This window comes from Mytilus trossulus, chromosome 4 (genome assembly GCF_036588685.1).
Source record: "Mytilus trossulus isolate FHL-02 chromosome 4, PNRI_Mtr1.1.1.hap1, whole genome shotgun sequence".
NCBI lineage: Eukaryota > Metazoa > Mollusca > Bivalvia > Mytilida > Mytilidae > Mytilus > Mytilus trossulus.
Window position 1 is genome coordinate 65,755,313 of NC_086376.1, and position 25,704 is coordinate 65,781,016.

At 31.6% G+C, this 25,704-nt stretch overlaps 2 protein-coding genes across 3 annotated transcripts; both read left to right on the forward strand.

The window, feature by feature from the left end:
- Positions 1-676: 676 nt before the first annotated feature.
- On the forward strand, positions 677-9,565 carry LOC134715771 (heme-binding protein 2-like). The gene is made up of 5 exons (XM_063578203.1): positions 677-818; positions 1,716-1,850; positions 2,463-2,586; positions 6,200-6,374; positions 9,344-9,565. Exons 2-5 carry the CDS (start codon positions 1,725-1,727, stop codon positions 9,525-9,527), a joined length of 609 nt encoding a protein of 202 aa, XP_063434273.1. The 5' UTR covers positions 677-818; positions 1,716-1,724; the 3' UTR covers positions 9,528-9,565.
- A 4,910-nt stretch (positions 9,566-14,475) lies between these two features.
- On the forward strand, positions 14,476-20,782 carry LOC134715772 (armadillo repeat-containing protein 6-like). 2 transcript variants are annotated; one of them, XM_063578204.1, is made up of 6 exons: positions 14,476-14,507; positions 16,233-16,349; positions 17,154-17,805; positions 18,189-18,334; positions 18,981-19,250; positions 20,419-20,782. In XM_063578204.1, the coding sequence occupies exons 1-6, from the start codon at positions 14,499-14,501 to the stop codon at positions 20,629-20,631; spliced, it is 1,407 nt and encodes a 468-aa protein (XP_063434274.1). In that variant the 5' UTR covers positions 14,476-14,498; the 3' UTR covers positions 20,632-20,782. The 2 variants fall into 2 exon arrangements, with proteins under 2 accessions (XP_063434274.1, XP_063434275.1); XM_063578205.1 differs by lacking the exon at positions 14,476-14,507 and adding an exon at positions 14,622-14,799.
- Positions 20,783-25,704: the final 4,922 nt, after the last annotated feature.

The window sequence follows — 25,704 nt, forward strand, 5'->3', positions numbered from 1 at the left end:
CCCGGTTTTGTTTTGTTCTCAATCGATTTATGAATTTCGAACAGCGGTATATACTAATACTGCCTTTATTTCTATTGAATGGCATTCCCATATTGATCAGTTTTAGTCCATCAAATTTTGTGAGGTCTCTTTGAATTCTCTGTTTAATTTATTCACATCGATTTCGGACTACGAGTAATTTATTACTTGAAGTATGTTATGGACACTTGTTTGTCTTTATGGCCGTATGTTGACCCCTGGGCGTTTTTCTGGATTTTTGTTTTGTTTTGTTGTTGTTTCATTGACTTATAATAATATATATATAATATAATTTTTATTTCTAACAACATGGACTTTGAAAATAAATAGTTAACAAAGGTTCACTGAACTTAAGATTAAGAACCATATTTAACATGGTTCGGACCTCTCTTTCAAATGATATTTTCATTATTCCAAAGTTATGCCGTTAACGTATCTTTTGATGTGCATCTATAAAAAATGTTATATGTGCAACATTTAATTGGTACATGTATCTTCATTTAACTTTTGAGACACGTTACACCTTAGCTCAAAATATTTTAACCTGACGTGTACTTATAATTCCAAAACTCTTACATTTCTCTCAAATACCTTATTATCATAAATATTTCCGTAACCAAGAAAGTGCTTTACATTATCAAACCATCTAAACAAAGATCACGTTGTATGTCAAATCATCAACAAGGGATCTCGTGGAAGACCACGTTCTTCTTATCCGGAGAATACGTAACAATGAAGATATATAACGAAATCAACGTTTAGTTTTTCATAATAGGAAATCACAGCCGAAGCTATAAATCGTAAGTATACGCAGAAGTATAAAATCTTATTTTATAACATTTGAATTAGAAATATAATCAACATTGTTCACATAATATAGAAACGTGTTATCAAGAAAAGAAGAAGCTATAAAAACTAAATAAGAAGATATTTTTTTGTATATATATGTCTGTTTGCACTTGTACCCTTTTTTTCGTGAACTTCACAATTTTCCGTTGTATGTATTCATGACAAGTTTTGATTTAGTTTATATGGTTATTAATTTTCTAAAATAGCATTGCAGGTATAATGTCATTGGACGAACTAGAACAACAAACCTTTGTCTGCTGTTCTCATTTGTTTTTCGGATAAAGCTAGATGTATGGACTCGGTTTTTTTCGGGGGAAAAAAGAGGGGAATACTGATATTATTTTTTTACCCTGTGCTGACTGAAACGGTTAGCAGTTAAGAATTGTGTTTATCAATGATTTACAAAATCTTTAACATTATTATTTTTTTAACATAGGCATTACTATTTTTTCATTTTCTAGCAATGTGTCATTTACTTTCCATATCCGATGAAAACTGAAAGATCCTATTTTTAATGAAAACTGTTTCAGCTTTTAAATAATTTTAGACATATCTATTTATATATGCATGCGTGCTCATACCAACCAACACAACCATACATTTAAAGCAGCTAAGTTTGGAGTAAAGTAAGCGGAAATGATACAGAAACTTTATTGAAAATATCTGAAAGATACTTCAATATTGAAATAGTTAAAAGACTCCATGCACGCACCAAGCGACTGTCGCAGTGTGTTTGTGAAAGCAACGAAAGTAATATCTAGACTGAAATAGAATAAAAACACAATTATAGTATTGAAACAAAACCATGATAATTATTTGAATAAAAGATCATATTTTTGTCTTTACAGATATTAAAAATGTGGAGTTCCATTTTATCATTCGTTAGCCTTCTTATAGTTGTACAAGCCACCACCGACTATGTGAAACCATGGTTTTGTCACAAACTTGATTGTCCGAAATTTACAGTTTTGCAGAACACGACAGTAAGTTTCATATAGTTTACTATTAATGAATTATTCGCGTCAGTTATAAGTTAAAAATATAAAGGAGGAAGTAAAAAATATGTTTTGAGAAATTCGAGTTTGTTAAAAATTAACAGGATGTTTTTGCTAAAAATAAAAAAAGAAATTCATTTTTACTTGTTTCGTTAACGGTTTTCATTAGTTTTACAATTCTTTCGAGGGAGAACTTTTATCTTACCGAAATCATATATTGCTCTGAAAAAGAGGACACTAATGAACTGCCATTTCTTTTGGGGTTAAATCATGGAGGGTGCCGGATTGTTAAAGACAAAAGATAAGCAGCAGTTCTTACAAACAACGATTTACTATAAAGCAGTCCAATTGCTTAACGAAGAACTTTTATGTCATGTTAGAAATACAGATTTCGAATATGATGTTCCCATTTACAAGTATTGATTGTCAAAAAAGGGGGTCCAATCCACGAACCCCCCTCCCCTGGATCGGACACTTACCAACTATAGCCTCAACTAACTGATCTATAGTTGGTAAGTGTTACTTGCAACTCTTAAAGGATGCAAATTCAAATTTCAAACACATGTGGATGATGAATATATAAATAACATGTTCTTTTAGGACTACCAACTACGACACTATATTCCATCAAAATGGGTAGCAACAAACATGACAGTTACCACTTATAGCCATGGTCATTTGTTCCAAAAACTTTTCCAGTACATATCAGGAAATAATGTTCCAGGTCAGTAGAGTCCACATAACATTGCTTCATATGTCTTTAAAACAGTCACTTCTCACAAAGTTTTATTTCTGTTACTTTTTATATGAAAAATACAGTTTTGTGTGGAACCCATACCAGTATATCTTTCAGAACATAACCATGATAACACTAAATACAAAACAACAAGACAATGTGGGCCAAAAGTCAGCAATACAACGATACATTGTGACAAAAAACAAATGTAGGCGAATAAACGGTATTAAAAAATGGACAATAAACAGATCTTACACTGTAAATAAAAGTGTTAAGAATCTGAACACTTTTTGAACACCCTTTTGTAACACTTCTGGAACGCATAACAGTGTTCTAAATATTAACATTGGTGTTCCAGTTTTTAATAGTATGTGTGCATCTTTCGAACGCTATGTGTGTTATTCTTGAACGGATAGTGTGTACTCCTTGAACGCCGAGTGTTTGAATCTGGAACGCGTAACAGTGTTCTAAATATTAACTTTGGTGTTCCAGTTTTTAACATCATGTGTGCATCCTTCGAACGCTATGTGTGTTATTCTTGATCGGATAGTGTGTACTCCTTGAACGCCTAGTGTTTGAATCTGGAACATGACCTTGTGAGCAAAATTGTATGCCGTTACGCGTTCCAAGCCTTGTAACACTTCTGGAACGCTCGGACTGTGTTCCAGAAGTATGTGTTAATATCCAGAACACATAGTTTATACATGTATTAGTGGAACACAATTTTACATGTTCCAGAAAAAAGTGTTCTATTCTCTGAAACATTATTGTGGTCTTGTAAAACAAATAATTAAATTGATTAAAAATATCTTTAATTGATTAAAAGAGGCAAAATTTAAAAAAAAAAGTACAATACAATGTGAAATATTGAAGCAACTTTAAAATGACAAGTTAGACAAATTAAAAATATAACATTTGTAATTTGCAAAAATTAATGTGTCCAAATATTTAACCATAAACAAATTGTTCGTCATATTTAAAATTAGTATGTAACAACAAAGTTTAGTGACTTATGAACACAGTTTAACTCATCGTTTGCAACTTCTCAAGTCAAGCACTGTCCTGAATTACAAAATACTTATGTCAATGACTCGTTTATCACCAATATTTTCGATGATCCACAGCTTTCATAGCACTCAGATAGTCAATATCAAACATAAAATACCCTGTGTATATGCTTCTACTAGTCGAGTCGGTGTTCATGTAACACTGCTACCTTAGGTACTTTCGAGGGGGGGGCTCTACTTTTGAACATGATTTGAGTCGTCTACAACTGATTTTGAGCTGCCATTTTTTAGAACATTCGTCTTTTGAGCTTCCATTTTTTAGAACATTCGTCTCCTTGGGTTATAACTACTCTTTAACCTTGTTATCCATCAACTGTGAGTTCTAAAATATGAAATATAAAGTGTATGAGTAAACAAATTATGGATCATGTCGATATTCCTTAAGAATTAGAATTAAACTCTTATTTCGTTTTTTTAATTCCATTATACTTGTCAGCATTATAAGATAAGATACATTTGTTAAAGAGTGGTATACATGCATTTTCAAGTATATGGGCTCTCGTGTTCTATAGCTTTTAAAAAAAGATGGTAGGAAGTGTCCAGCAAATGCTCATACAGTAGGTGTTTTAGGCAAAACTTTGTCGTTAGACTTGTCACTAAACTAACTGCTCACATTTCTAGATACTAACTACCTTTTTGTCACTAAACTAACTGCTCACATTTCTAGAAACTAACTACCTTTTGCCTCTTTTTTTTTAAGATATGTAGTAATTTCACTTATGATCTGTATACGGTAATTCCAATTTAAATTGATGTTATTTTATCGAATTTAGCTCAAATAGTTTTCTGATTATAATGTACACCAGTGAATGGTGCACATTTTATTGATAAATCTGCAATAACAAAACTTGTAAGAAGTCAATGGGCACTCCTAAAATTCTTAAACTTACATATGAAAGTACTTTTATGGTGCAGGATAAGTAGTCATCTCTTGAACTGAGAAATTTTCTCTTCATTCTCGGCGAGGTATGCACGAACAATTACCCCTCAGTACTGTAGTTGTGTTTGTACCCTATAAAAGTAACATAACAATACATAACAATACATGTATGGACGGTGGACAATTTTGCTAAAATGAATTACTAAGATTTAAGTATTTAAGAATGAGAAAGCTATTAATATAACATATACATAAGAAATTTAAAATTAGTGTTGCAGTATGCCTTTTTATAAACTTCTGTCTTGACATTGGAACACATGGTGTTCAGAGAAAACGATTAGCTGGAACGTTTCATGTTCGAGATTAGAACACATTTACAATAGCAACGATATCATTAAACATTTACGTATAAATTTACATTGGTTATTTTTTTTTTATAGCATGATCATCAAAATATATTCTCTCAACGAACCTCCTACTTTTTAAATCGAATTATGGCATAATAGCACCGGTATGTGTTGACACAAAATGTTCTACTTCCATTTATACTTCAGTGTGTCCTATGAAAGTAGAAATTTGTTGATTTAATACTAAAACCAAACTTCCGGTACATTAAATACGTCACGCGCTGTTATGTACGCGGGCATGTTTCGAACACATGGCGTTCGGGGGAAATGGTAAATTTGAACGCATCATGTTCGACGCCAGAACGCTTTTACAATAGCAACGTTTTCATGAGCATTTACACATTTACATTGTAAAAAAATATACCCAAAGAACTTAAGTCCTTTAGAAAGAAGATTTATACTAAAAATCGATCAATTGCACGCTTATATAAATACGCTCTTTCATTTTTTTTTTACCAAACTATAACTTGCTTATGTTGATACAGCTAAAATACATTTATCGTCAAATTATAGTGCGAATCACCCTTATTCATCGTCTGTTTGACTCTGAAGCGATGAAATATTTTTTCACTCCCCATTACAATATTAGAACATTTCTAGTGTTCAATTTAGAACACTTGTCTTGAACATGTGCGTTCAAAGACTGAATACAATGTGTTATATTCTTTAACGCTGGCGTTCAATGTGGAACACGAATGTTAATAACTGAACATATTGTGTTTAAAAATGGAACGCGTCTAGACGCGTCAGGCGTCCGCAATATTTGCAGTGTATGTCAAGTTTAAAGTCGACTCGAGGTTAGACAATTCTAAAAACTGCAACAGATTTGCCATTATCATTGAATTGAAAATGTTATAAGAAACCAAGACAAACCGTACGCGGCCGGATTTATTAGTTTGTAAATGTTAACTGATTACAGAGAAAAGTTCAAATCGGAATTCTGGTAAAGTTAAAAAAAAAAAAAACACACGGTCCAATATTAAAAGTTTAATAGAAACAAAAAAAAACTAAACTATCTGCAGTACGACAAGGACACTCACATGCTTTTTCGATTTGTTAGAAATCGATACAATTGTTTATGTTTATATTTGAGAATCTTTATGTTATAATGCTTGTATTAGACACACATATTTAGTAAGAATGAATTATATGTTTTTGCCACTACACTAATAGAAAGTATTGTTTAAACTAACTACACATATTTGATGTAATTTACAAATAATTAACAATACTTTAAATTTTCAAAGGAGAAAAAGTGGAAATGACTGCTCCCGTGGTTACCACTGTAATACCAGATACAGATGGAACTACTATGTACATCATGCATTTCATGATTCCCTACGCAGTACAGGCCAATACTCCGGTTCCTAATGACAGCGATGTATACTTGGTAGATGTGCCAGCAATGGACGTTTACGTAAAGTAAGTTAAATTTTGTATCTTGATATTAGAAAGGCAATTTTGCGTTGCTTTTGTTCATTTTCGGAGGAAAAATAACCGTACACTTCTGGCAAATCTCACAAATTTTCTTATTGGAATGCAGAAATTGAGTAAGTTTTGTTCAATTCTTTTTAATGAGTTAATCGCAGATGCGGATCATGACAAGATTTTGAAAATAAGAGACAGGGGCGTAAAGAAAAACAAAGTTACATTTGCCAGTTTAGAAAGAACTGACGCAATATGAAAAAAAAATCATCATGCATGTGTGGGACTTGTAAAAATACGCGTTAACCATATATGTAAATGAATTCACCTTGAATCTTTTTATTGGTGATGCATTTACTTCCTATACAATGACCTCGATGCTAGTGGTCTACTGTCCGGCTCTCATCTGTCCTTCATCGTGCTTGACCAATCACTTATTTTTACTTGGTCAGTATGTTTTGAACACACGTTATCAGTTTGAGAGTCACTTAATATGGTATACATTGAATCAAAGAGATATGTGCAGTGATAGACGTTTAGTTGAAACTTGATAAAATGAATAAGGGAGATCATCATATTTGCAGAATAAAGACATATATAGAGGAACCTGTCCGTGTTCGCACCTACAACTTTCCATAACGTATAAGTACATTGTTGTATAGGTAAAATCAACGTCAGACAAAACCAACCAACAACACAAATAACCTAAATCAAAATATTGGAGTATAATGTAAATCGTGTGAATTCTATTTTGTTTGTATCAACGTGCCTGAGGAACACTTGCCAAACAGTATTATGTAATTTAAAACTGGAGGAGTAAAGCTGCTGTAAAACGCCAATGTAATTTTTAAAGTTTTTTTTTGTCAAACATATTTATTTCAATGTTCTTGATTCTAAAATAACTACAGATTTCACTCATTATTTATATAATGCACGGTCTGACATTTCACGCCCTCACGCGAGTATTGTTCTCCCACTCTCTTTTAAAGCATATTACGAAAACATTTTACATAACTGGTGTTGATATATGTCTTTTCCTCATGTAACAATTGAAATGTATATTTTTTCCATTTTAATTCTTTTTCCAATAAGTATGAAACTAAATTATATGTCTGCGGTATTTACGGTGTTCGGTATATTGAGCTTGACATATTTGTTATTCTCACCAAGCCATAAAGCTTTATTTATCCTGGTATAATATGATCCTCGTATAGTTAGTATGTCAAGTTTTGCAGTTCTAGTTCAAGGAGAAGTTTATTGATGTTATTGGAACAATGATGTAAGAAATAATTGAAAACAAGACTGGCAATGTCAGATTAAACAGCTAAAAAAAGTCGCTGGAATTGCTAATACTCGTATACAGAAAATTTTTGAATCTTCAAGCTCTAATAAATTAAAGTCTATTGTTATAGAGTAAAAACATTTAAAAAGAAATATAATCCTGTCATTAATATAGCTATCATGCAGTGATGGCAAATTCATGTAATGTTTATGATATTGCATATAAAGACTCTGAAGTGCATAGTCAGTCAACCTTAATTACGCTATAAATAAAAGAAGACCTTAATATATATATATCATAGTGATAGTTTGTAAAAGTACAAACAAAACAAAATTCATTAATCTGTATATGAAAAGAATACATATTGAGGAATCAGGACTACTTCCTTTTAACAATATATACAAATATATATATAAGTACGTCTGAGTTAGTGACAAACCTATAACAGATGTATCCATCGGATCGCCATCAATGATGGTGATACATGGCTGTGTACGTAATGTATATGCAACTCGTCTAAACATCAACCCAACAATGTTAGATCTGTAAATTTGCTTTCGAAAATTTTTGGTTCTTTCCTGTCCAGGATTCGAACCCATGCTACTGTGATATCGTGACACCAAATTGCCTGCATTGCAGCCGTCCCGCTAGACCACACGACCACCTGGCTCTAAAAAAAAGAGCTTTCGCTGGCCATGTTTTACCTTTCTACGTCAGTTTTAATCTAGCGGCGTACATGTTATTGTTACAGATCAGCTAAATTATCTATAGTAAAGGATCCTACAAATTAATGTAAGATACAGTCACAGAAAATAATTATATTCATAAGTACGTCTGAGTCAGTGACAACCCTACAACAGATGTATCCATCGGATCGCCATCAATGATGGCGATACATGGCTGTGTACGTAATGTATATACAACTCGTCTAAACATCAACCCAACAATGTTAGATCTGTAAATTTGCTTTCGAAAATTTTTGGTTCTTTCCTGTCCGGGATTCGAACCCATGCTACTGTGATATCGTGACACCAAATTGCCTGCACTGCAGCCGTCCCGCTAGACCACACGACCACCTGGGCTCTAAAAAAAAAGAGCTTTCGCTGGCCATGTGTTACCTTTCTACGTCAGTTTTAATCTAGCGGCGTACTACAGTACATGATATATAAGGCATGAAGATGTTATTGTTACAGATCAGCTAAATTATCTATAGTAAAGGATCCTACAAATTAATGTAAGATACAGTCACAGAAAATAATTATATTCATAAGTACGTCTGAGTCTCAAAACAATTGTTAGGGATAATACAATTGAATTCTTTTTTTTAAACTGACTCTAATTTTTAAGTGCATATTGACATGAGCAATGCAAAGGTTATTAAATTGGCCGTGAGAAGGACCTGCTTACCCTTCCATAACACGTGAGATCCCACCCAGTTTTTGCATTTTTCGTGTTGCTCAATGTTTTGTTTTGCATGATTTTTTTTAATTTTTGGCCATGTTATTGTCAGTTTGTATTCGACTAATGAATTCGATTGCCCTTTGGTAGCTTATTTCTCTTTAACAGTATAAACTTTTGTATAAACCATCCATTAACATATGATGTTTGTTGATATTTTATTTTATTTACATATGTTTTCTGATATTTTATTTTTATTTACATGTTTTCTGATATTTATTTTTAGATCATTTGGTGGATTCGCCAGAGATAATACCTACGTCACAAAATTACAGGAACTAAAAACAAGTTTAGACACTAGTGCTACCAATTTATATGATTCCTCTCAGTTCTTCACACTTGGATATGACAGCCCGTTTGCCTTTATTAACAGACATAACGAAGTGTGGCTTGAAGCCGTGAAAGCATAAACAAAAATATATTGTCTTAGTGTACATATTTGTAAATAAATCGTTTCACATAAATATTTGTGAGAAAATAATAACGTTTGTTTGATTGTTTTTTGATAAACCAAGGACAAAATTAATTTGCACATATACTGCAAGAAAAAATTGTCAAATACGTGAAAACCTGTCGTAAAAAGAACTTCGATAGAAAAACATACATTTTCATGTTAAAATGTGCCTTTGAAACTGAACAGAGTTGCAACTGTTTTTTTTTAGTTCGTTTAATGTATAAAAAAATCCTTGTCTGTGTATTATTAAAGTTTTGTATGGATTAGAGCTCTGTTTATGGATAATGAAATTTTTTCAGGTGACTGTGATATTTGAAAATTGATCCATGATCTTTAATTAAACACCCTGAGCTCGTATTTTGTTCGTGGTTGAATGTCTATAGACTATATGCTCCTTACTAGATCTATACCAGTAAATTTAAATGTTACATTGTTTCAAATGTAATGCATACATATTGCTCTTTTAAGAGTATCGACTGTAAATGAAAAAAAAACAAAGTTATATAAATTCCGCTTGATACCGTTAATCCTTTTCATAAAACATATAATTATTGGATCATAAGGTGGTGTTTAAATCAAAGGATTGTATTGACATACATACTGCTATTGAAATTTGATAGAAAATCTAAAAGGGGTCACTGTAATCGTTCATTTAAATTACTATATTACATTATTATTTTGAGATATTGTGAATCACCGGAATTATGCGGACTTAGTAGGGTGGTATATATTACAGGAGGTGTGAGTTAAACGTATAGAGGAGACAGGAACATGCAACAACCAAACACCCGAAAAAACATCTAGAGTTCAATGTAAATAGTTAGTTGTTTTTGATTTTGAGCTATAGCGTTCAGTGACTGCGAGTACTCTCATACCAGTACTTTGTGTCTTTTATTTTTCGTTAGGGTTTGTGTCCTTTGAATCGATCTGGTGAGTTAAATAACTAAAGTCATTTTAAACTACTTTTTTTTTCATTTTTTCTTTCTTTTTTTATGTTGTTTTAATGACACTACTACACTGTTACACCACTGTCCCAGGTTATGGGAAGGGATTTTCACCAACAAACATGTTTAACCCCGCCACATGTTTACAAAGTGGTTGTCGTTTTTTGGTACAAATCAAACGGAAATTCATGTAGAAAAAAACTTTTTTTCAAAAAAAACATACGGATTGGTACCGGATTGTTCATTTTTTTTCAAAAGAAAAATCTTAGGCCTAGTTGTGGAGATTTGAAGATTTTAAAAACAATTTTAAGTACTTTTTTCTCACCAATGTGTATAGTTCTTTCTTCACATATGTCCATCAGTTTAAAAAAAAATGTGAAATAATAAATATACCCAACTTCTTACGGGAAAATTCAAAACGGAAATTCACTTATCAAATGGCAAAATCGAAAGATCAAACACATCATACAAATGGAAAACAACTGCTTTTTTCTTATGTATAAAATATTAAACCTGGTTTTATACTTATAGCTAAACCTCTCAATTGCATGACAGTCGTATAAAATTTCATTTTATTGACAACGATGCTTGAGAAAAACAAAAAAAGACATAATATACAACAATTAGCATTAAAAAAGACAAGACACTATTATATTTTGCAATGCTCTAAGTTCGAAATCTGTTCAGAACTTCAAGGTAGTAAAAAAAGACATTTAATAACGTTTCATTTTTACTTTAAACCAAAACATATTCAGATCCAAACCTACACGATAGTAATATCTAAACAACAACTGTATTATTATTGCTGTATAGATGTTGTAATGTGTGGGGTTTTTTTTTTTTGGTTGCAAGCTTTATCTTTTATGCATAATTTACGACAATAAAGATTATTTACGATTTATATAAGAGCAATTCCTAAACTTGTGTTTTCCTATGAATAATATTACCGCAGATGAATTTGAAACATCATTTTTACCAACCGTGCAAGGGCTGTATAGTCAGTCAAGTTCGTTAAAAACTTCCATTTGTTGAACATCATTCTTTAGGTTAAATTTCTGCAGGTAGAATCTAACTTTATTTCAATACTGAATCCCATATATTAATAAGACAATGGATTATCAAGTTTATTATAAGCTCTTTCGCCAAAATGTGATATCCATATTCCTGCTGTAAACGTTTTCGCCTGATTTTTTGGAGATGGAAGAGGGCTATAAAGTTTTCATCGACATTGAATGTTCGTTGGTCTCAAGCTATTTCAATTTCAAAAACAACTTAAAATGAAACAGAAATAAATTATTAAGAGGATTACAATTTTGCCAGCACATACTAAATTATATATATAGTATTGCCATCACCGAATAAAAATAAGATATAAATAGTGACTTATATAATCAATTCCTTCCCAAGCATTTAATTTTGAACATAAATATTCTCATTTATAATGTGAGATTGTGCTAAACATATCTATGGGTAAGTTAATTAATATATATAAGTACATGATTAGAATAACTTGCATGGTAACATTACAAGACTGTCGACCCAGCATTTTAAGCAGACGTTTTGAATCGTTCTTAACGGTGAATTTTCTAGGAAAAGATCGTATATTATTTGATATTTTGTACCACATCAGCTATAGTCTACACTGTAATATTATACTAAAAATGTGCTTAGAATTGAAACACTTGTGATACATGTTTAGATCTAAACGTGTTTATGATTGTGTTTTTAAAATTTCTAAACACATTTTTCAGTAAGCAAATACTATTCACACATGATGTGAATTTAAACATGTTTTAAAATGAAATTGTATAGAAATTTAACACATTTTTCTAAGCTAAACACGATTCTAAACACAATCCTTAACACATTGTACTGAGACACGTTAAGATGTAAACACGTAAAAAAAGTGCACAAAAGATGTGCTTAGAATTGTGTTTAGTATCTAAACAATATTTTTTCAGTGTACTCTTGATGGCGTCCGATTTTTTTCCAAAGGGACGATATAAACCTCAACGCTTCGAACATGTGGTTAAATAACTTCCTTGTAAGCAGCAACTTTCTATAAAGGATATCATGATAGGAAATGTAAGCTCGGAGATGTCGTATCAACTGGGAGAGTTATATGGTTCATATGCAGGCGCCACTAGAAATGTTAAGTTCATCGTTGGGAAACTGAAATCTTCTCTTTTTGTCGTAAAGTTTTGTGCTCAACTGACCCTCGTTTCAATTTCTAGATGAAAGACAACATACGAGTATCAGTAACACAGACTAGTATCTGATGTATCCTTCGTTTCAAGTTATGTGAGAAAATGCGTTCAACATAGTCACCAAACTTGGATTTATTTAGCGAGAGGACATCATCTTTAGAGAGGAACGTGAAATTAAAGAACAATGGCATTCTGTTAATTTCCCCCTTAAAACCACAACCTCTAAACGTAACAAATACTAATATGTTGTCATCAAGAAATAAAGCATTTTGATAATGCAAATTTCTGAATTTTTTATATGTATCAGAGGTATGTTTTTTCAAAGTACAATTTATACCTCCGAGTAAGACAAATACTTGATTCCACATTGGCCAACATTTTTCTAATGAAACAAAACAAGACCAATTCTTTCAATTAGTCTTTTAGTTCGGAATGGGGAATAATTGTGTAAGGCATTACCTCAGCTTTTTAACTTAAATATATGTGTCATATATAGAATATGTGGTATGATTGCAGACACAACAGTCAGCTATAAACTCCCCGTCCGTAGCAATACATGTACGTGAAGCAAATTAAGTGGGAAAGCAACCTGATTTACGATCAAAGTATGAAAACTATTAGTTATAAGAAACAGAAAACAACGACAACCACAGAATTACAGATTACGGAATGAGGACAGGCACAGTGTGGAATGTGCTTAATAACACGTTTGATTTCACCCAATGTGTGTTTGGGCTGAATCTAAAAAAGGTGAAGTATAACTATAAACAGAAAAATGGTAAAACAAAAATATTAAATTCACGATTCCAGTCGAAATAGATATCAAACATGTCAAAGGTATCAGGATTATAATTTATTACGCCAGACGCGCGTTAATTTCGTCTACATAAGACTCATCAGTGACGCTCAGATAATATTGCAGTTTCCATAGTTGACTGAGATGCAAATAAACCTTAAATAAACGACACAGGCTTTTTAGCGCCCTTTATTCGTCTCTCTAGATGACCAATGAAGGTACTTTTTGCCAAAATCTTTTTTTATGTTTTTGGTCTGGTTCTACATAATACTTTTTTTTTTTCTTAACTTCAATATGTTGAAGATAACAAGAAGGCACATACTAGGGAAACAAATTAAAACTAAACATATTTACAATAATTTCAAGAAAAAAAAAGTTACTATTTTATATTAACGTGTGATGTCTATATATATAGTTTAAGAAACTTAAACAATAAACTTATCCTGCTCCATGTTCCTTCAACTGCCCCCCCCCCCAATTAACACAACCATACAATGGTGATCAGGACATCGTGTGCAGATGGCGCAGGCGGACGGAAAAGGTACTTTTGCTTTCATATCAATAAATGCAATACAATTCATCAGTCTCTATCTCATGGTTTGTGTTTTCCTGACATATTTTTGAGCAAAATTAATGAAGAAAATTAGCGTAAAGAAAATAGATATGAAAGAAAAAACTGGCGCTATTATGATGAAGTGCAGATTAGCGCAAATACAAAACGCTACAAACTATAAGTATGAATACAGACGCAGCAACTATTTCACAGAGAGCAAATGGAGCGGATTTCATAAATTGGCTAGTGACCTTCAACAAAGAGTAAAATGAAATATACTAATTTGAGTTAAATCGATGAACAAGATAAATGCCCAGATGCCCGTTTTTTTTTCATTTCCGGATTTATAAACCGTTATTGTTTTAATATTATATTATCATATCCTTGCGCATTTATTAGATTGTATTTGTTAGACTACTAAAAACACATGTTAAATGTGAAAAGAAAGTTATAATGTTAAGAATATCAATAGATAATATGTAAAAAAAGAGATACGACAGTAGAATTTAAATGTAACCTTCAGATAAAGTTCTTTTACATGTCGCGTAAGCTTTTCCTGTAAGCTGTTGCTAGGTCAACGTAAACACGAATAAACATGTGAAACTCTTTTTATAAATATGAATCACTGCTTCTAATGGTCGAAGAATTATATATCTATTCCAAACATATAAGTTGAAGGAATACTGAATTTAACGCATCAATATAATTATTAATTCTTGTTTAATAAGGTAATATATTTTCATTTTCATAAGGATCATTGAACATTTTTACCAATATAGGCAATACATCAGTTGACCTGAATTGAAACTGAGTTGGATTCATTCTTGTGTCAAAAACATATCAAGTCAAGACTTCAAGAAAAATAAATTAAGTCGTACATGTAGTAATATGAACTTGAAACAGTCAAATACTCTATGATATATTCTAAAAGCTGTAAATTTTCAACTGACATATAATTTGCTCCAGTATTTTTAAGTAGAATTTTCTAGAACATTGTGACATAACTAAATTAAATTGCCTTTGATAACTGGCTTTGATAGATCTAATCATTAATATTGACCTGTAGTGAATTATTTACTGATTATTCTTCCAATACAGTAGATTCCTCTAAATAATTATTATTGCACTATACACCTTATCGATCGCTATTCCCGACTGACCCAATGCAAGAATCTGTCCTGCTTAAACAATTAACTTCATACATCAATCACTTTTCTGCTGTGGCATCAGATATTTTGTATTACATGTATTATGACGTCACAATTTTTATGGGAACCTATGTGATTTCTAGTACGGGCGGACAAATAGTGATAAGGTGCCTTAACTTAAAGGGGGTGTTTTTAGTCTTAATTTAAAATATGTAAGTTTGATGTTTTAGGAATTTCAATCCTTGAACTATTGATGTCACACTGATTCATACAACAACAGTGGCAGATGTAGGGGTTCACCCCCCCCCCCCCATTTCATTTGATGATCAATGTATTTGAAGAGGGACATATGGGTTGGAAACACTCCCCCCCCCCCCATCCCCTTTAAAAAATGGCTGGATACCCCTTTCCTCCCTGAACACTAAGTTTTCTTTTGTGTCATCAGAAATTTTCTCTTTTATGTATTGAATGACAATCATTTTGTACATCCCTTCTTCGTTTTGTACTTTTTATCATGTTTTACTTTATAGAAATTCTATCTTTAAATTTTGTGGTTGCATTCAAAAGTGGTAGTTATTTAAGTGGTCCTCAAGCCTTTAATATTAAAATGCAAAAACAAATATCACTTGTACAATGTACATGTACACATATGTAAACATGGTTATAATTAAGAGGATTTAAAGAAAATTTATAAGTAAGTTCTGAAGGTACATAAATGTAACTGACCCTGATCCATTATTGACTCTTGTGTCATTACAAGTTTTAAAAAAAAAAATTACTGGTAATCCAAAATATTTGCTTTTAAACTTTCCATAATGAAGCAGTAGCCATTTTGTCATCTCTCTGACAATGTCTGATAGGCATGATAGGGAAAAAAATACTTTCAACTTTTTTTTTATTAAATCTTTTAAAAAAAGTATGGAGAACAAGAAATTATGACATGATTCATACATGTCAGTTCAAATTTTATATACAATTAATGTACAGTGTAAAATTATCATTTATGATTATAGATGGCAAAAAGAATCAACCAAGGATCATTTGATGATGTTGTCAAAGAAAATATGGGAGAGTTTGGAATGGAGGCACAAGAGGCTATTGATGATGCAGTACAGCAGTTTGAATCACAAGTATGGGCTTATTGATACATGTACAGTGTTCATGACCCCTAGATGACTTTTATATTTTAAAATTTAAATCCTTGGGCTGCTATTTATATATATGTTCTCATTCTGATTCATCTGTTTACACAAATGTACATTGTATTTACTTTAACATAATTGGATTGATATATTTTCATTGAAGTAAACTGTATTTAATGTTGACTTTCCTTTTGAGACTTGGAAACAAAATAAACAAAGTTTCTCACTAAGATAAGCATGGCGATTATACAGCCCTTTTCTTTTTAACAAAATAAAATAAACCATAATGATTTTGATGATTTACACAGAATTCTTTTAAAAAATAATGGTAACAGATAATTGAAACCTCTAATGAATGAAGATAATTAAGGAAATCTGTCAAATCAGGATAAAATTTTAACCAATTTGATTTTAACCAATTTGATGCTAATGGTGTCAACATATATTTGTTCCACCTGACAGAAGTTCCAATGGAAACTATGTTATAAACATTGTCATAATATCTATTCTCTGCATATGCTCACAATGAACTGAAATATTGTTTTGGTAAAACAAAAAAAATTCAAAATGAGTGCCTCGACTTATTTGTTAACACTGTCAAATAATGACATAAATTAATGGTCTTCTTTAAAAAAATTAAAACAAAATATTTCATTTTTTCATTGTATAGAGAACAGAAATTATAAAATGTTAACAAATTAAATAGACTTACATTGTAATAACAATTGATAGGAATTGTAATGGAAATCATATGCAGATTTAATGTCAAACACATTGTTTTCTCTGTTTCAGGGGGTTAATTTGGCCAACATTGTAAAAGATGCCAGTCTGTTCAGTGAGAATGGAGAAAAAGTTGAGCATCCAGTAATCGCAGCAATTAACCAGTTGAAGATTTCAGTAGACAGCTCTGACAAAGGGGAGATAATCCAGATACTTAAGAAGCTGAAGTCTGAATGTGATGTGGATTTAGCCAAAAGATGTATGGCAGGAAATAATGATGCATATACAGTGCTTCTCAAGGCTGCAATAAAACATAAAAATGATAACGAACTTTTGAAAGAAATTCTTTCAGGGCTGATTTCCTTGACCAATGGTCAGCCAGATGTTTTGGATGAAGCTGGGTGTTCTTTTTTGGTAGAAAACTTGACAACCAAAGCAGACGATAAAGACCTTTTAGTTACAAATCTGAAACTTATTAGAAATACATGTATTAAACATGAATCTAATAGACAATTATATGTTAAAAAGAAAATGATTACTGAATTAGTAAATATATTAATTGAGAAGAAAAAAGAACCAGCCATTGTTATAGAAGCATGTGGTCTATTGAGATGTCTAACATATGATGATGATGTGCGAGTGCCCTTTGGTTCAGCTCATGAACATGCCAAGATGATAGTCACAGAAGGAAACTGTCTGAAAATGTTACTTGAACTTTCTCAAGGTAATGGTACACTTGTAAATTTATAAATGTTTTGAATAAAGTGAAAAATATCAATTGTTCTACAAAATATACATCTTATTAAAGTGGTTGGAAGTACTTCTTTTTTAGGATTTGGAATTGACAATATAATTGCTAGATTCAAGAAAATCTATTTTAATCTTCATGAATTTGGAAATTTGGGATTTTATGGTATTGTGGTGTGGGAATGAGCACAGGAATTTGGGATTTGGCATTTATATTCTCTGGAGTTTGAATGTACATTTACTTCCATTAAGAGACTCAAAACCAGCAAGAATGTATGAACAAATAACACTAATTAACCACAAATTTTGTATTGAATTGAATAAGGAATCATTTACTTATCCTAATGTTTGTTTTTTCAGAATACTCCGATAATACAAGTGTTTTGAAGGAGTTGTTTTCAACAATGAGTGTTGTAGTGGTTAGAGATGAGTTCTGCAAGGCTGTTATGGATATGGGTGGTTTGGACTTCATTTTAAAGGCTTTACAAAATAATCTAGGAGAAAAGGTAATATTTATCATCTTACCTCAACATTTAACAATTATACTTTGGATTCAGTATTATTTGTTGGATACCAATTTCCATTGGTTTCGTGGGTACAATGTTCACATTAACAATAAATTCAAATATGCAATTATTAACAAATTTTTCGTAGGCTTTGTATGCAAAGGTTGGTAAAACCATGCATGAAATCAAATATCCAGAAAATTGCAAGTTTTCAGTAATACACAAAAAATGATACCCGCAAAAATAAATGAATCCACAGTATGCATGAAATAGTAATAGTTGCTAGCGTACAATGTAGGTGTACTGTATTATTCCGCATACATTTTAAAGGATTTTATTATTTAGCATGTTTAGTCAACTTGATCAAACTACATGTAACAACTATATTTGAAAATATTTATTATATAAAATGAGTATTTAATAATTTATTAAAACATTTGGAACATGTTAAGTTTATACACATAATGTATTAGCATGCATATACATGTATATGTGAACCAAAAAAATGTGTGTTTTAATTTATTTTTTGCATAAATACTTGTAAAATTACAGGACTTTATTTTTGTTTCGAGCCAATCCATAAATTTAGGCAAATGTATATATACACGAAATCATTTGAATATAGAATGAACTTTCATTTTTGCAGGGTATTGTGAAACAAGCACTTGGTTTAGTCAAAGCTTTAGCTGGTAATGATGATGTCAAGGTCGCTGCTGTTTCTAAAGGTGGTATTGAGTTAATCCTAGCTGCCATGACAAAACATCAAGCAAATGCTGCAGTAGCAGACCTTGGATGTGGAACCATTACAAGAGTTGTACTGCGCAATCCTGCAAATTGTGCCAAGGTCATAGAATGTCAAGGTCATCAAGTTATTCTTCAGGCAATGAAAATTCATGTAAAGGAAGAACTGGTTCAGGTATTTTTTTCAGTATTATAATTATCTCTGCTAAGATTTTGAGAGGTGCTTATTTTTCTATCTTGTTTGACAAAAAGTGAAAAGTAGAATAACAAAAAACATGAACTCCAACATACATTTATAAATTCAATACAGAAAAGTCTCTTATCAAATTGCAAAATCAAAAGCTGAAGCATATCAAGCGAACGAAGAATAAATGAATTTTTTTTGACAAGAAAATGGTGGATAAAACATGGTTTTATAGTTAAACCTCACTTGATCTGTGACTGGAATTTTATGCGACTGTCATGACAGTCGTATAAAATTCCAGTCATAGATCATTTCAAGAAAAAAAGTTTATTCATGAGAGATACATGTACCTATAAGGTCCTCTGTTAAGTTATTATATAGTCTGACATTCAAAACAACTTGAAATAAAAATCAATACATTTATTGAAAAAGAGGAAGCATCAAAACTCAACCTTATCAAAATTTAAGTGTCTTGCTAGTACTTCGCAAGTTCATGTTCATTTAGTGGTATCAATGTCTATCTTTCCTACATTTCAAAATCCAACAGATGTTTGAGCTTTTTTCTATTATATCTGATAATGAGACTTAAGTGAATACATCAAATACAGCTCATTATAAGAATGATAAGCCTTTGTCCAGGATTTACTGTACTTGACATACTCAGTTTGATGAACTTGATTGATGATTTCATGCTCACTTATGCAGTATCAACATATCAGTCAATCTACAATTTATTATCTTTAATGTTTAGAGAATAATGCCTTTTTATGCACATAGGTGCATTATGTTCTTTCGGTCTATGCATCTGTTCGGTCTTTAGTTCATCCTTCCTTCTGTCTGATCATCCGTCTGTTAGTCCATCTGTCCCGCTTTGGGGAAAGTTTTTGTTAAATGTAGTTTTTGATAAAGTTGAAAGTCTAATCAACTTGAAACTTAGAATACAGTCACATGTGATTGTCCTTATATTATGATCTTTTTAATTTGTATGCCCAATTAGAGTTTTGACTCCAATTTCACGGTACACTGAATATAGAAAATGATAGTGCTATTTAGGCATCAGTGTACTATGGACACATTCTTGTTTTATTTTATTTCAGCTAGCATTTTACTGATTTACTGTTAATGAGTGATGAAATAATAATACTCCTTCATTTTTCAGAAACAGGCATGCATGGCCTTAAGAAATTTAGTGGCAAGAACAAGAGAATATTGTGAACCAATCTTAGAATTAGGAGCTGAGTCTTTGATTAACACAGCAAAAGCTAATCATAAATCATGTACTGATGAAGCCAAAGCTGCCCTCAGAGATTTAGGATGTCAAGTAGAACTGAATTGTCCTTGGAAAGGAGAAAATGTGCAAATTGCTTACTGATATCTTTTACTAAAATTATTATCTATTATTTATTTTTCAATATCACTCATTAAAAATGAAAAAAAACAGTCAACTCCTAATAGTTGAGGAGATATTTATTGTAATTCTACATAAGTCATACATACATACATAAATTTAATTATTGTCCAAATTGTTTTGTTTCATATTTTTAATGTCACAGACTTTTAAAACTGACAATTCAGTGTGTGTTATCTCATTGTTGAAGGCCTTACAGTGACCTATAGATGTTTATAGCTGAAGTCTGTTTCTGGGTGATGAATTTTTCTTGCTGTGTTTAAGAACTGTTGGTGGCCCTTGGTCGTTTTTTGTCTGGCCTGCAACTTTAGTTGCAGAAAGCTCAACATAGGATAGTGATCTGGCAAAGGTGGCGTGGCGTTAATTTACATTTTAAATGCTTTATATTTTAGAAAGTTGAAGACCTGGATAATTCATACTTTGTCTATAGATTCCTAATGTTACAAAGTTTATGTCTGTCAACTGTCCAATGTCCTTGACCTCATTTTCATGGTTCAGTCAATACTTGAAAAAAAAAAACATTTTTTTGTAATACTAGTATTAATTTCTTTCTTACTATGAGTAATAGGATAACTGTATTTGGTATGTCCGTGCCTTGCAAGGTCCTCATCCCCACCAAACAGTTTTCACTGAACCTTGATCTCATTTCACGGATCAGTGAACGAGGCTTAGTTTTGGTGGTTTAGTCAATATTTTGGATGCTATAAGCATAAAATAAAATTGGGGCAAGGTGGCCCCCAGAAGCTCTGAGGGAAATAATGCAAAATTGCACATTCTGAGCGTTTCCTGGACCCGGGTCTCAAAGCAAAAACAAAAAGCAAAAACATAGATTCATTGTTATTTAAGACTTTTAAGTTTTAGGGACAACATTAAAAGACTGATGTAGGATGAAGCAAAAATTGTAATTCTCATTATCCTTAATACTTGATCCATCTGTCTGTTCTTGTCTTGTATTTTGCTTAGATTTGGTGATTTTTTATGACTAGATTAAAATATAGTGACAGTGCAGTATTATACTTTAAGTTCTAATACTGCTTAAATCAACAAGTTTAACCCTTCAATGTAAAAGGTCATATGGCAATACATCATGGTTGGTTTTTTTTAAAATTATTTGATACTTGGAAATTGGTGACCTTACTTTTATTTAAACCATGTCTGCTATCTAGGTTTATCTACCAAAAAAGCCAGTTTTGTATTCTTTGAAATCAAGTTTAATTTTCCATGCAAAAACGACCATTTTTTTTCTGTGTTCAGTCATCAGTAGCATCATTTAGTCTTAAAATATGTTCTCGCACAAAGTCTGGATATGGGTGGACATGCAACATTGCAAAACCTGACGATTACAAATGAAAATCAACACTCAGACTTTAGTTATAAAGTATTGGACAATAAATGAACAAAAGACAAACCTGGAACACAATAGTACAAACAAAAGACCATCAACTCTGAAAACTAAAAGTAAAATAGAAACATGGATCACGAAAAAGGTCCAAGGGCGATACCAGAGAGTGAAGAGAACTAGCTACTTGCATGACACTTTTAGTGAAAACAATTTGATATGAAGACAATCTTGTTTCAGTTTTTATACGAACGCTTTAAAAATTTCTTCGTATATTGCTATCACGTTAGCGTCGTCGTCTGCGTCGTCGTCCGAATACTTTTAGTTTTCGCACTCTAACTGTAGTAAAAGTGAATAGAAATCTATGAAATTTTAACACAAGGTTTATGACCATAAAATAAAGGCTGGTATTGATTTTGGGAGTTTTGGTCCCAACATTTTAGGAATTAGGGGCCAAAAAGGGCCCAAATAAGCATTTTCTTGGTTTTCGCACTATAACTTTAGTTTAAGTTAATAGAAATCTATGAAATTTTGACACAAGGTTTATGACCACAAAAGAAAGGTTGGGATTGATTTTGGGAGTTTTGGTTTCAACAGTTTAGGAATTAGGGGCCAAAAAAGGGCCCAAATAAGCATTATTCTTGGTTTTCGCAAAATAACTTTAGTTAAAGTAAATAGAAATCAATGAAATTTAAACACAATGTTTATGACCACAAAAGGAAGGTTGGTATTGATTTTGGGAGTTTCAGTCCCAACAGTTTAGGCATTAGGGGCCAAAAAGGGACCCAAATAAGCATTTTTCTTGGTTTTCGCACCATAGCGTTAGTATAAGTAAATAGAAATCTATGAAATTTAAACACAAGGTTTATGACTATAAAAGGAAGGTTGGTATTGATTTTGGGAGTTTTGGTCCCAACAGTTAAGGAAAAAGGGGCCCAAAGGGTCCAAAATTAAACTTTGTTTGATTTCATCAAAATTGAATAATTAGGGTTCTTTAATATGCCGAATCTAACTGTGTATGTAGATTCTTAATTTTTGGTCCCGTTTTCAAATTGGTCTACATTAAGGTCCAAAGGGTCCAAAATTAAACTTAGTTTGATTTTAACAAAAATTGAAACCTTGGGGTTCTTTGATATGCTGAATCTAAAAATGTACTTAGATTTTTGATTATTGGCCCAGTTTTCAAGTTGGCCCAAATCGAGGTCCAAAATTAAACATTGTTTGATTTCATCAAAAATTGAATAATTGGGGTTCTTTGATATGCCAAATCTAACTGTGTATGTAGATTCTTAATTTTTGGTCCAGTTTTAAAATTGGTCTAAATTAAAGTGCAAAGGGTCCAAAATTAAACTATTTTTGATTTCAACAAAAATTAAATTCTTGGGCCTCTTTGATATGCTGAATCTAAACATGTACTTAGATTTTTGATAATGGGCCCAGTTTTCAAGTTGGTCCAAATCAGGATCTAAAATTATTATATTAAGTATTGTGCAATAGCAAGTCTTTTCAATTGCACAGTATTGTGCAATGGCAAGAAATATCTAATTCACAATATTGTGAAATAGCAAATTTTTTTTTAATTAAGAGTTATCTTTCTTTGTCCAGTATAGTAAGCAAGAAATATCTGCAAGAATTTTTTTTAATTGGAGTTATCTTTCTTTGTCCAGAATCAACTTAAATCTTTGTTATATACAATATACAATGTATATTCACTTTTTCTACCAACTGATAAATTTAAATAATCTTTACCATTCAGTGATAACAAGCAGTTTTTTTACATCTTAATATTTTATGATGTATTTAAATGAGTAGTAATTGTTGCAAACTTCATTAGAATATTCTAATTGAAATTAGTTTTGGAATAAGGGAAAGGGGGATGTGAATAAAAAATTGGGTTCAATTTTTCTCATTTGAAATTTCATAAATAAAAAGAAAATTTCTTCAAACATTTTTTTGAGAGGATTAATATTCAACAGCAGTGAATTGCTCTAAGAGAAAACAAAAATTTTAAGTTCATTTGAATACATTCATTCTGTGTCAGAAACCTATGCTGTGTCAACTATTTAATCACAAACCAAATTTAGAGCGGAATCCAGCTTGAATGTTGTGTCCATACTTGCCCCAACCGTTCAGGGTTCAACCTCTGTGGTCGTATAAAGCTACGCCCTGCGGAGCATCTTGTTTTTTTTTTTTTCCAAACAAACGGCATTTGCCTCAATGTAGTTACCAACCTGCCTTAACCTCATTTTCACCATTCATTGCTCAGTTTTCAGTTTTTGTGTTTTGGACTGTTTTTCTTAAACTATAAGCAAGGATTTGTATAGTAAGTAGTCTAACTATACAAATCCTTGCTATAAGTAATAGGTCACTATATGTGTTGAATGGAAGTATTGTAAGCTATGTCTGATATGGTTCATCTGACTTTGATCTCATTTTCATGGTTCATTGGTCAATGTTAAGTTTTCTTGATTTTTGAGTGTATTGAATGATTGTAAGGTGAACATTTATTTATTGTCTGGTTTTTATGACCTTGACCTCATTTTTTTTTTTATCATTTTTAGGTTTATGTGATAGTTGTAGTAAAGCTTTATATTTAAGACATTCAATGGTTAATAAATAAGGCGGGACATTTCAGCGTGTGCACTCTTGTTTTTTTTATCAGGTTGTTGTCTCTTAGACACATTCCCCATTTCCATGCTCTATTTTATATTATATCCACATCATTTATAACTCTGATGGATATTGGCAATCATGCATCTCCTTATTGTTTAGGTCACATAGGCGGATCCAGGAGCAGAATTAATACAAATGCATGATCGACTGCTAGAAGAAAAATACCAGCATGTAATATAAAAAACACATTATATATGTATACAATATATAAAAGTTATTAAACAATGTTTTCCTTAAGAGTCCAGCTGTGTATTAATCAGTCTGGTAAATTTGCACAAATGTTTCAGCATACTGATGTTTCTTGTATTTATTTAATCACGAAATTTCAATATGTTTGTCTATTTAGATTTTTCATAATTAATAATGTCGAACATTTAAAACTTAAGTGGAATTGTTATTCATCCCCAAAATGTCCCAATATCTCGTGAATTGCATAATTTACAATTTCAATTTTCTCAAGATACATTTTCCCACCCTACCGTACGGTTTCAATAAGAATTTTATGACTGAGTATCCTAAATCTACAAAAAGTAATATGTCATCTAGGATCTTAAAATATTTTCCCCTTTCAGCATTATCTTTGAATAGACGATAATACTAGCTTTTGGTGATTCCATTAAGATAGGGTGCCATTCTGGTTTAAATTGGTCTACAACACTAACTTTAACCTTATGATATAACCATGTTCAGACGTTTATATCAAACTGAGTGATTGGCTTGCCAGGGTTATTTGTGCTCTTTCTGTAAGGTGTAATTGTTTAGTTTGTGAATTAAAAGAAGGGCGAAATATAACCAGAGGGATGGTCAAACTCATAACAAATAGAAAATAAACTGACAACGGCGCCATGGCCAAAAAAGATAAACAGACAAACAATAATTATGCATCTATCCCATAGAACTTAAAATAAAGTTTCCCAATTGTGAACTTTTTACAATTGTTCCTAGTGTGTTCCTAGTGGTGAAGTTGATATCATCCCACAAGTTGGTTGTCCGTTTAATATGATATACTTGTTTCACAGATGGCG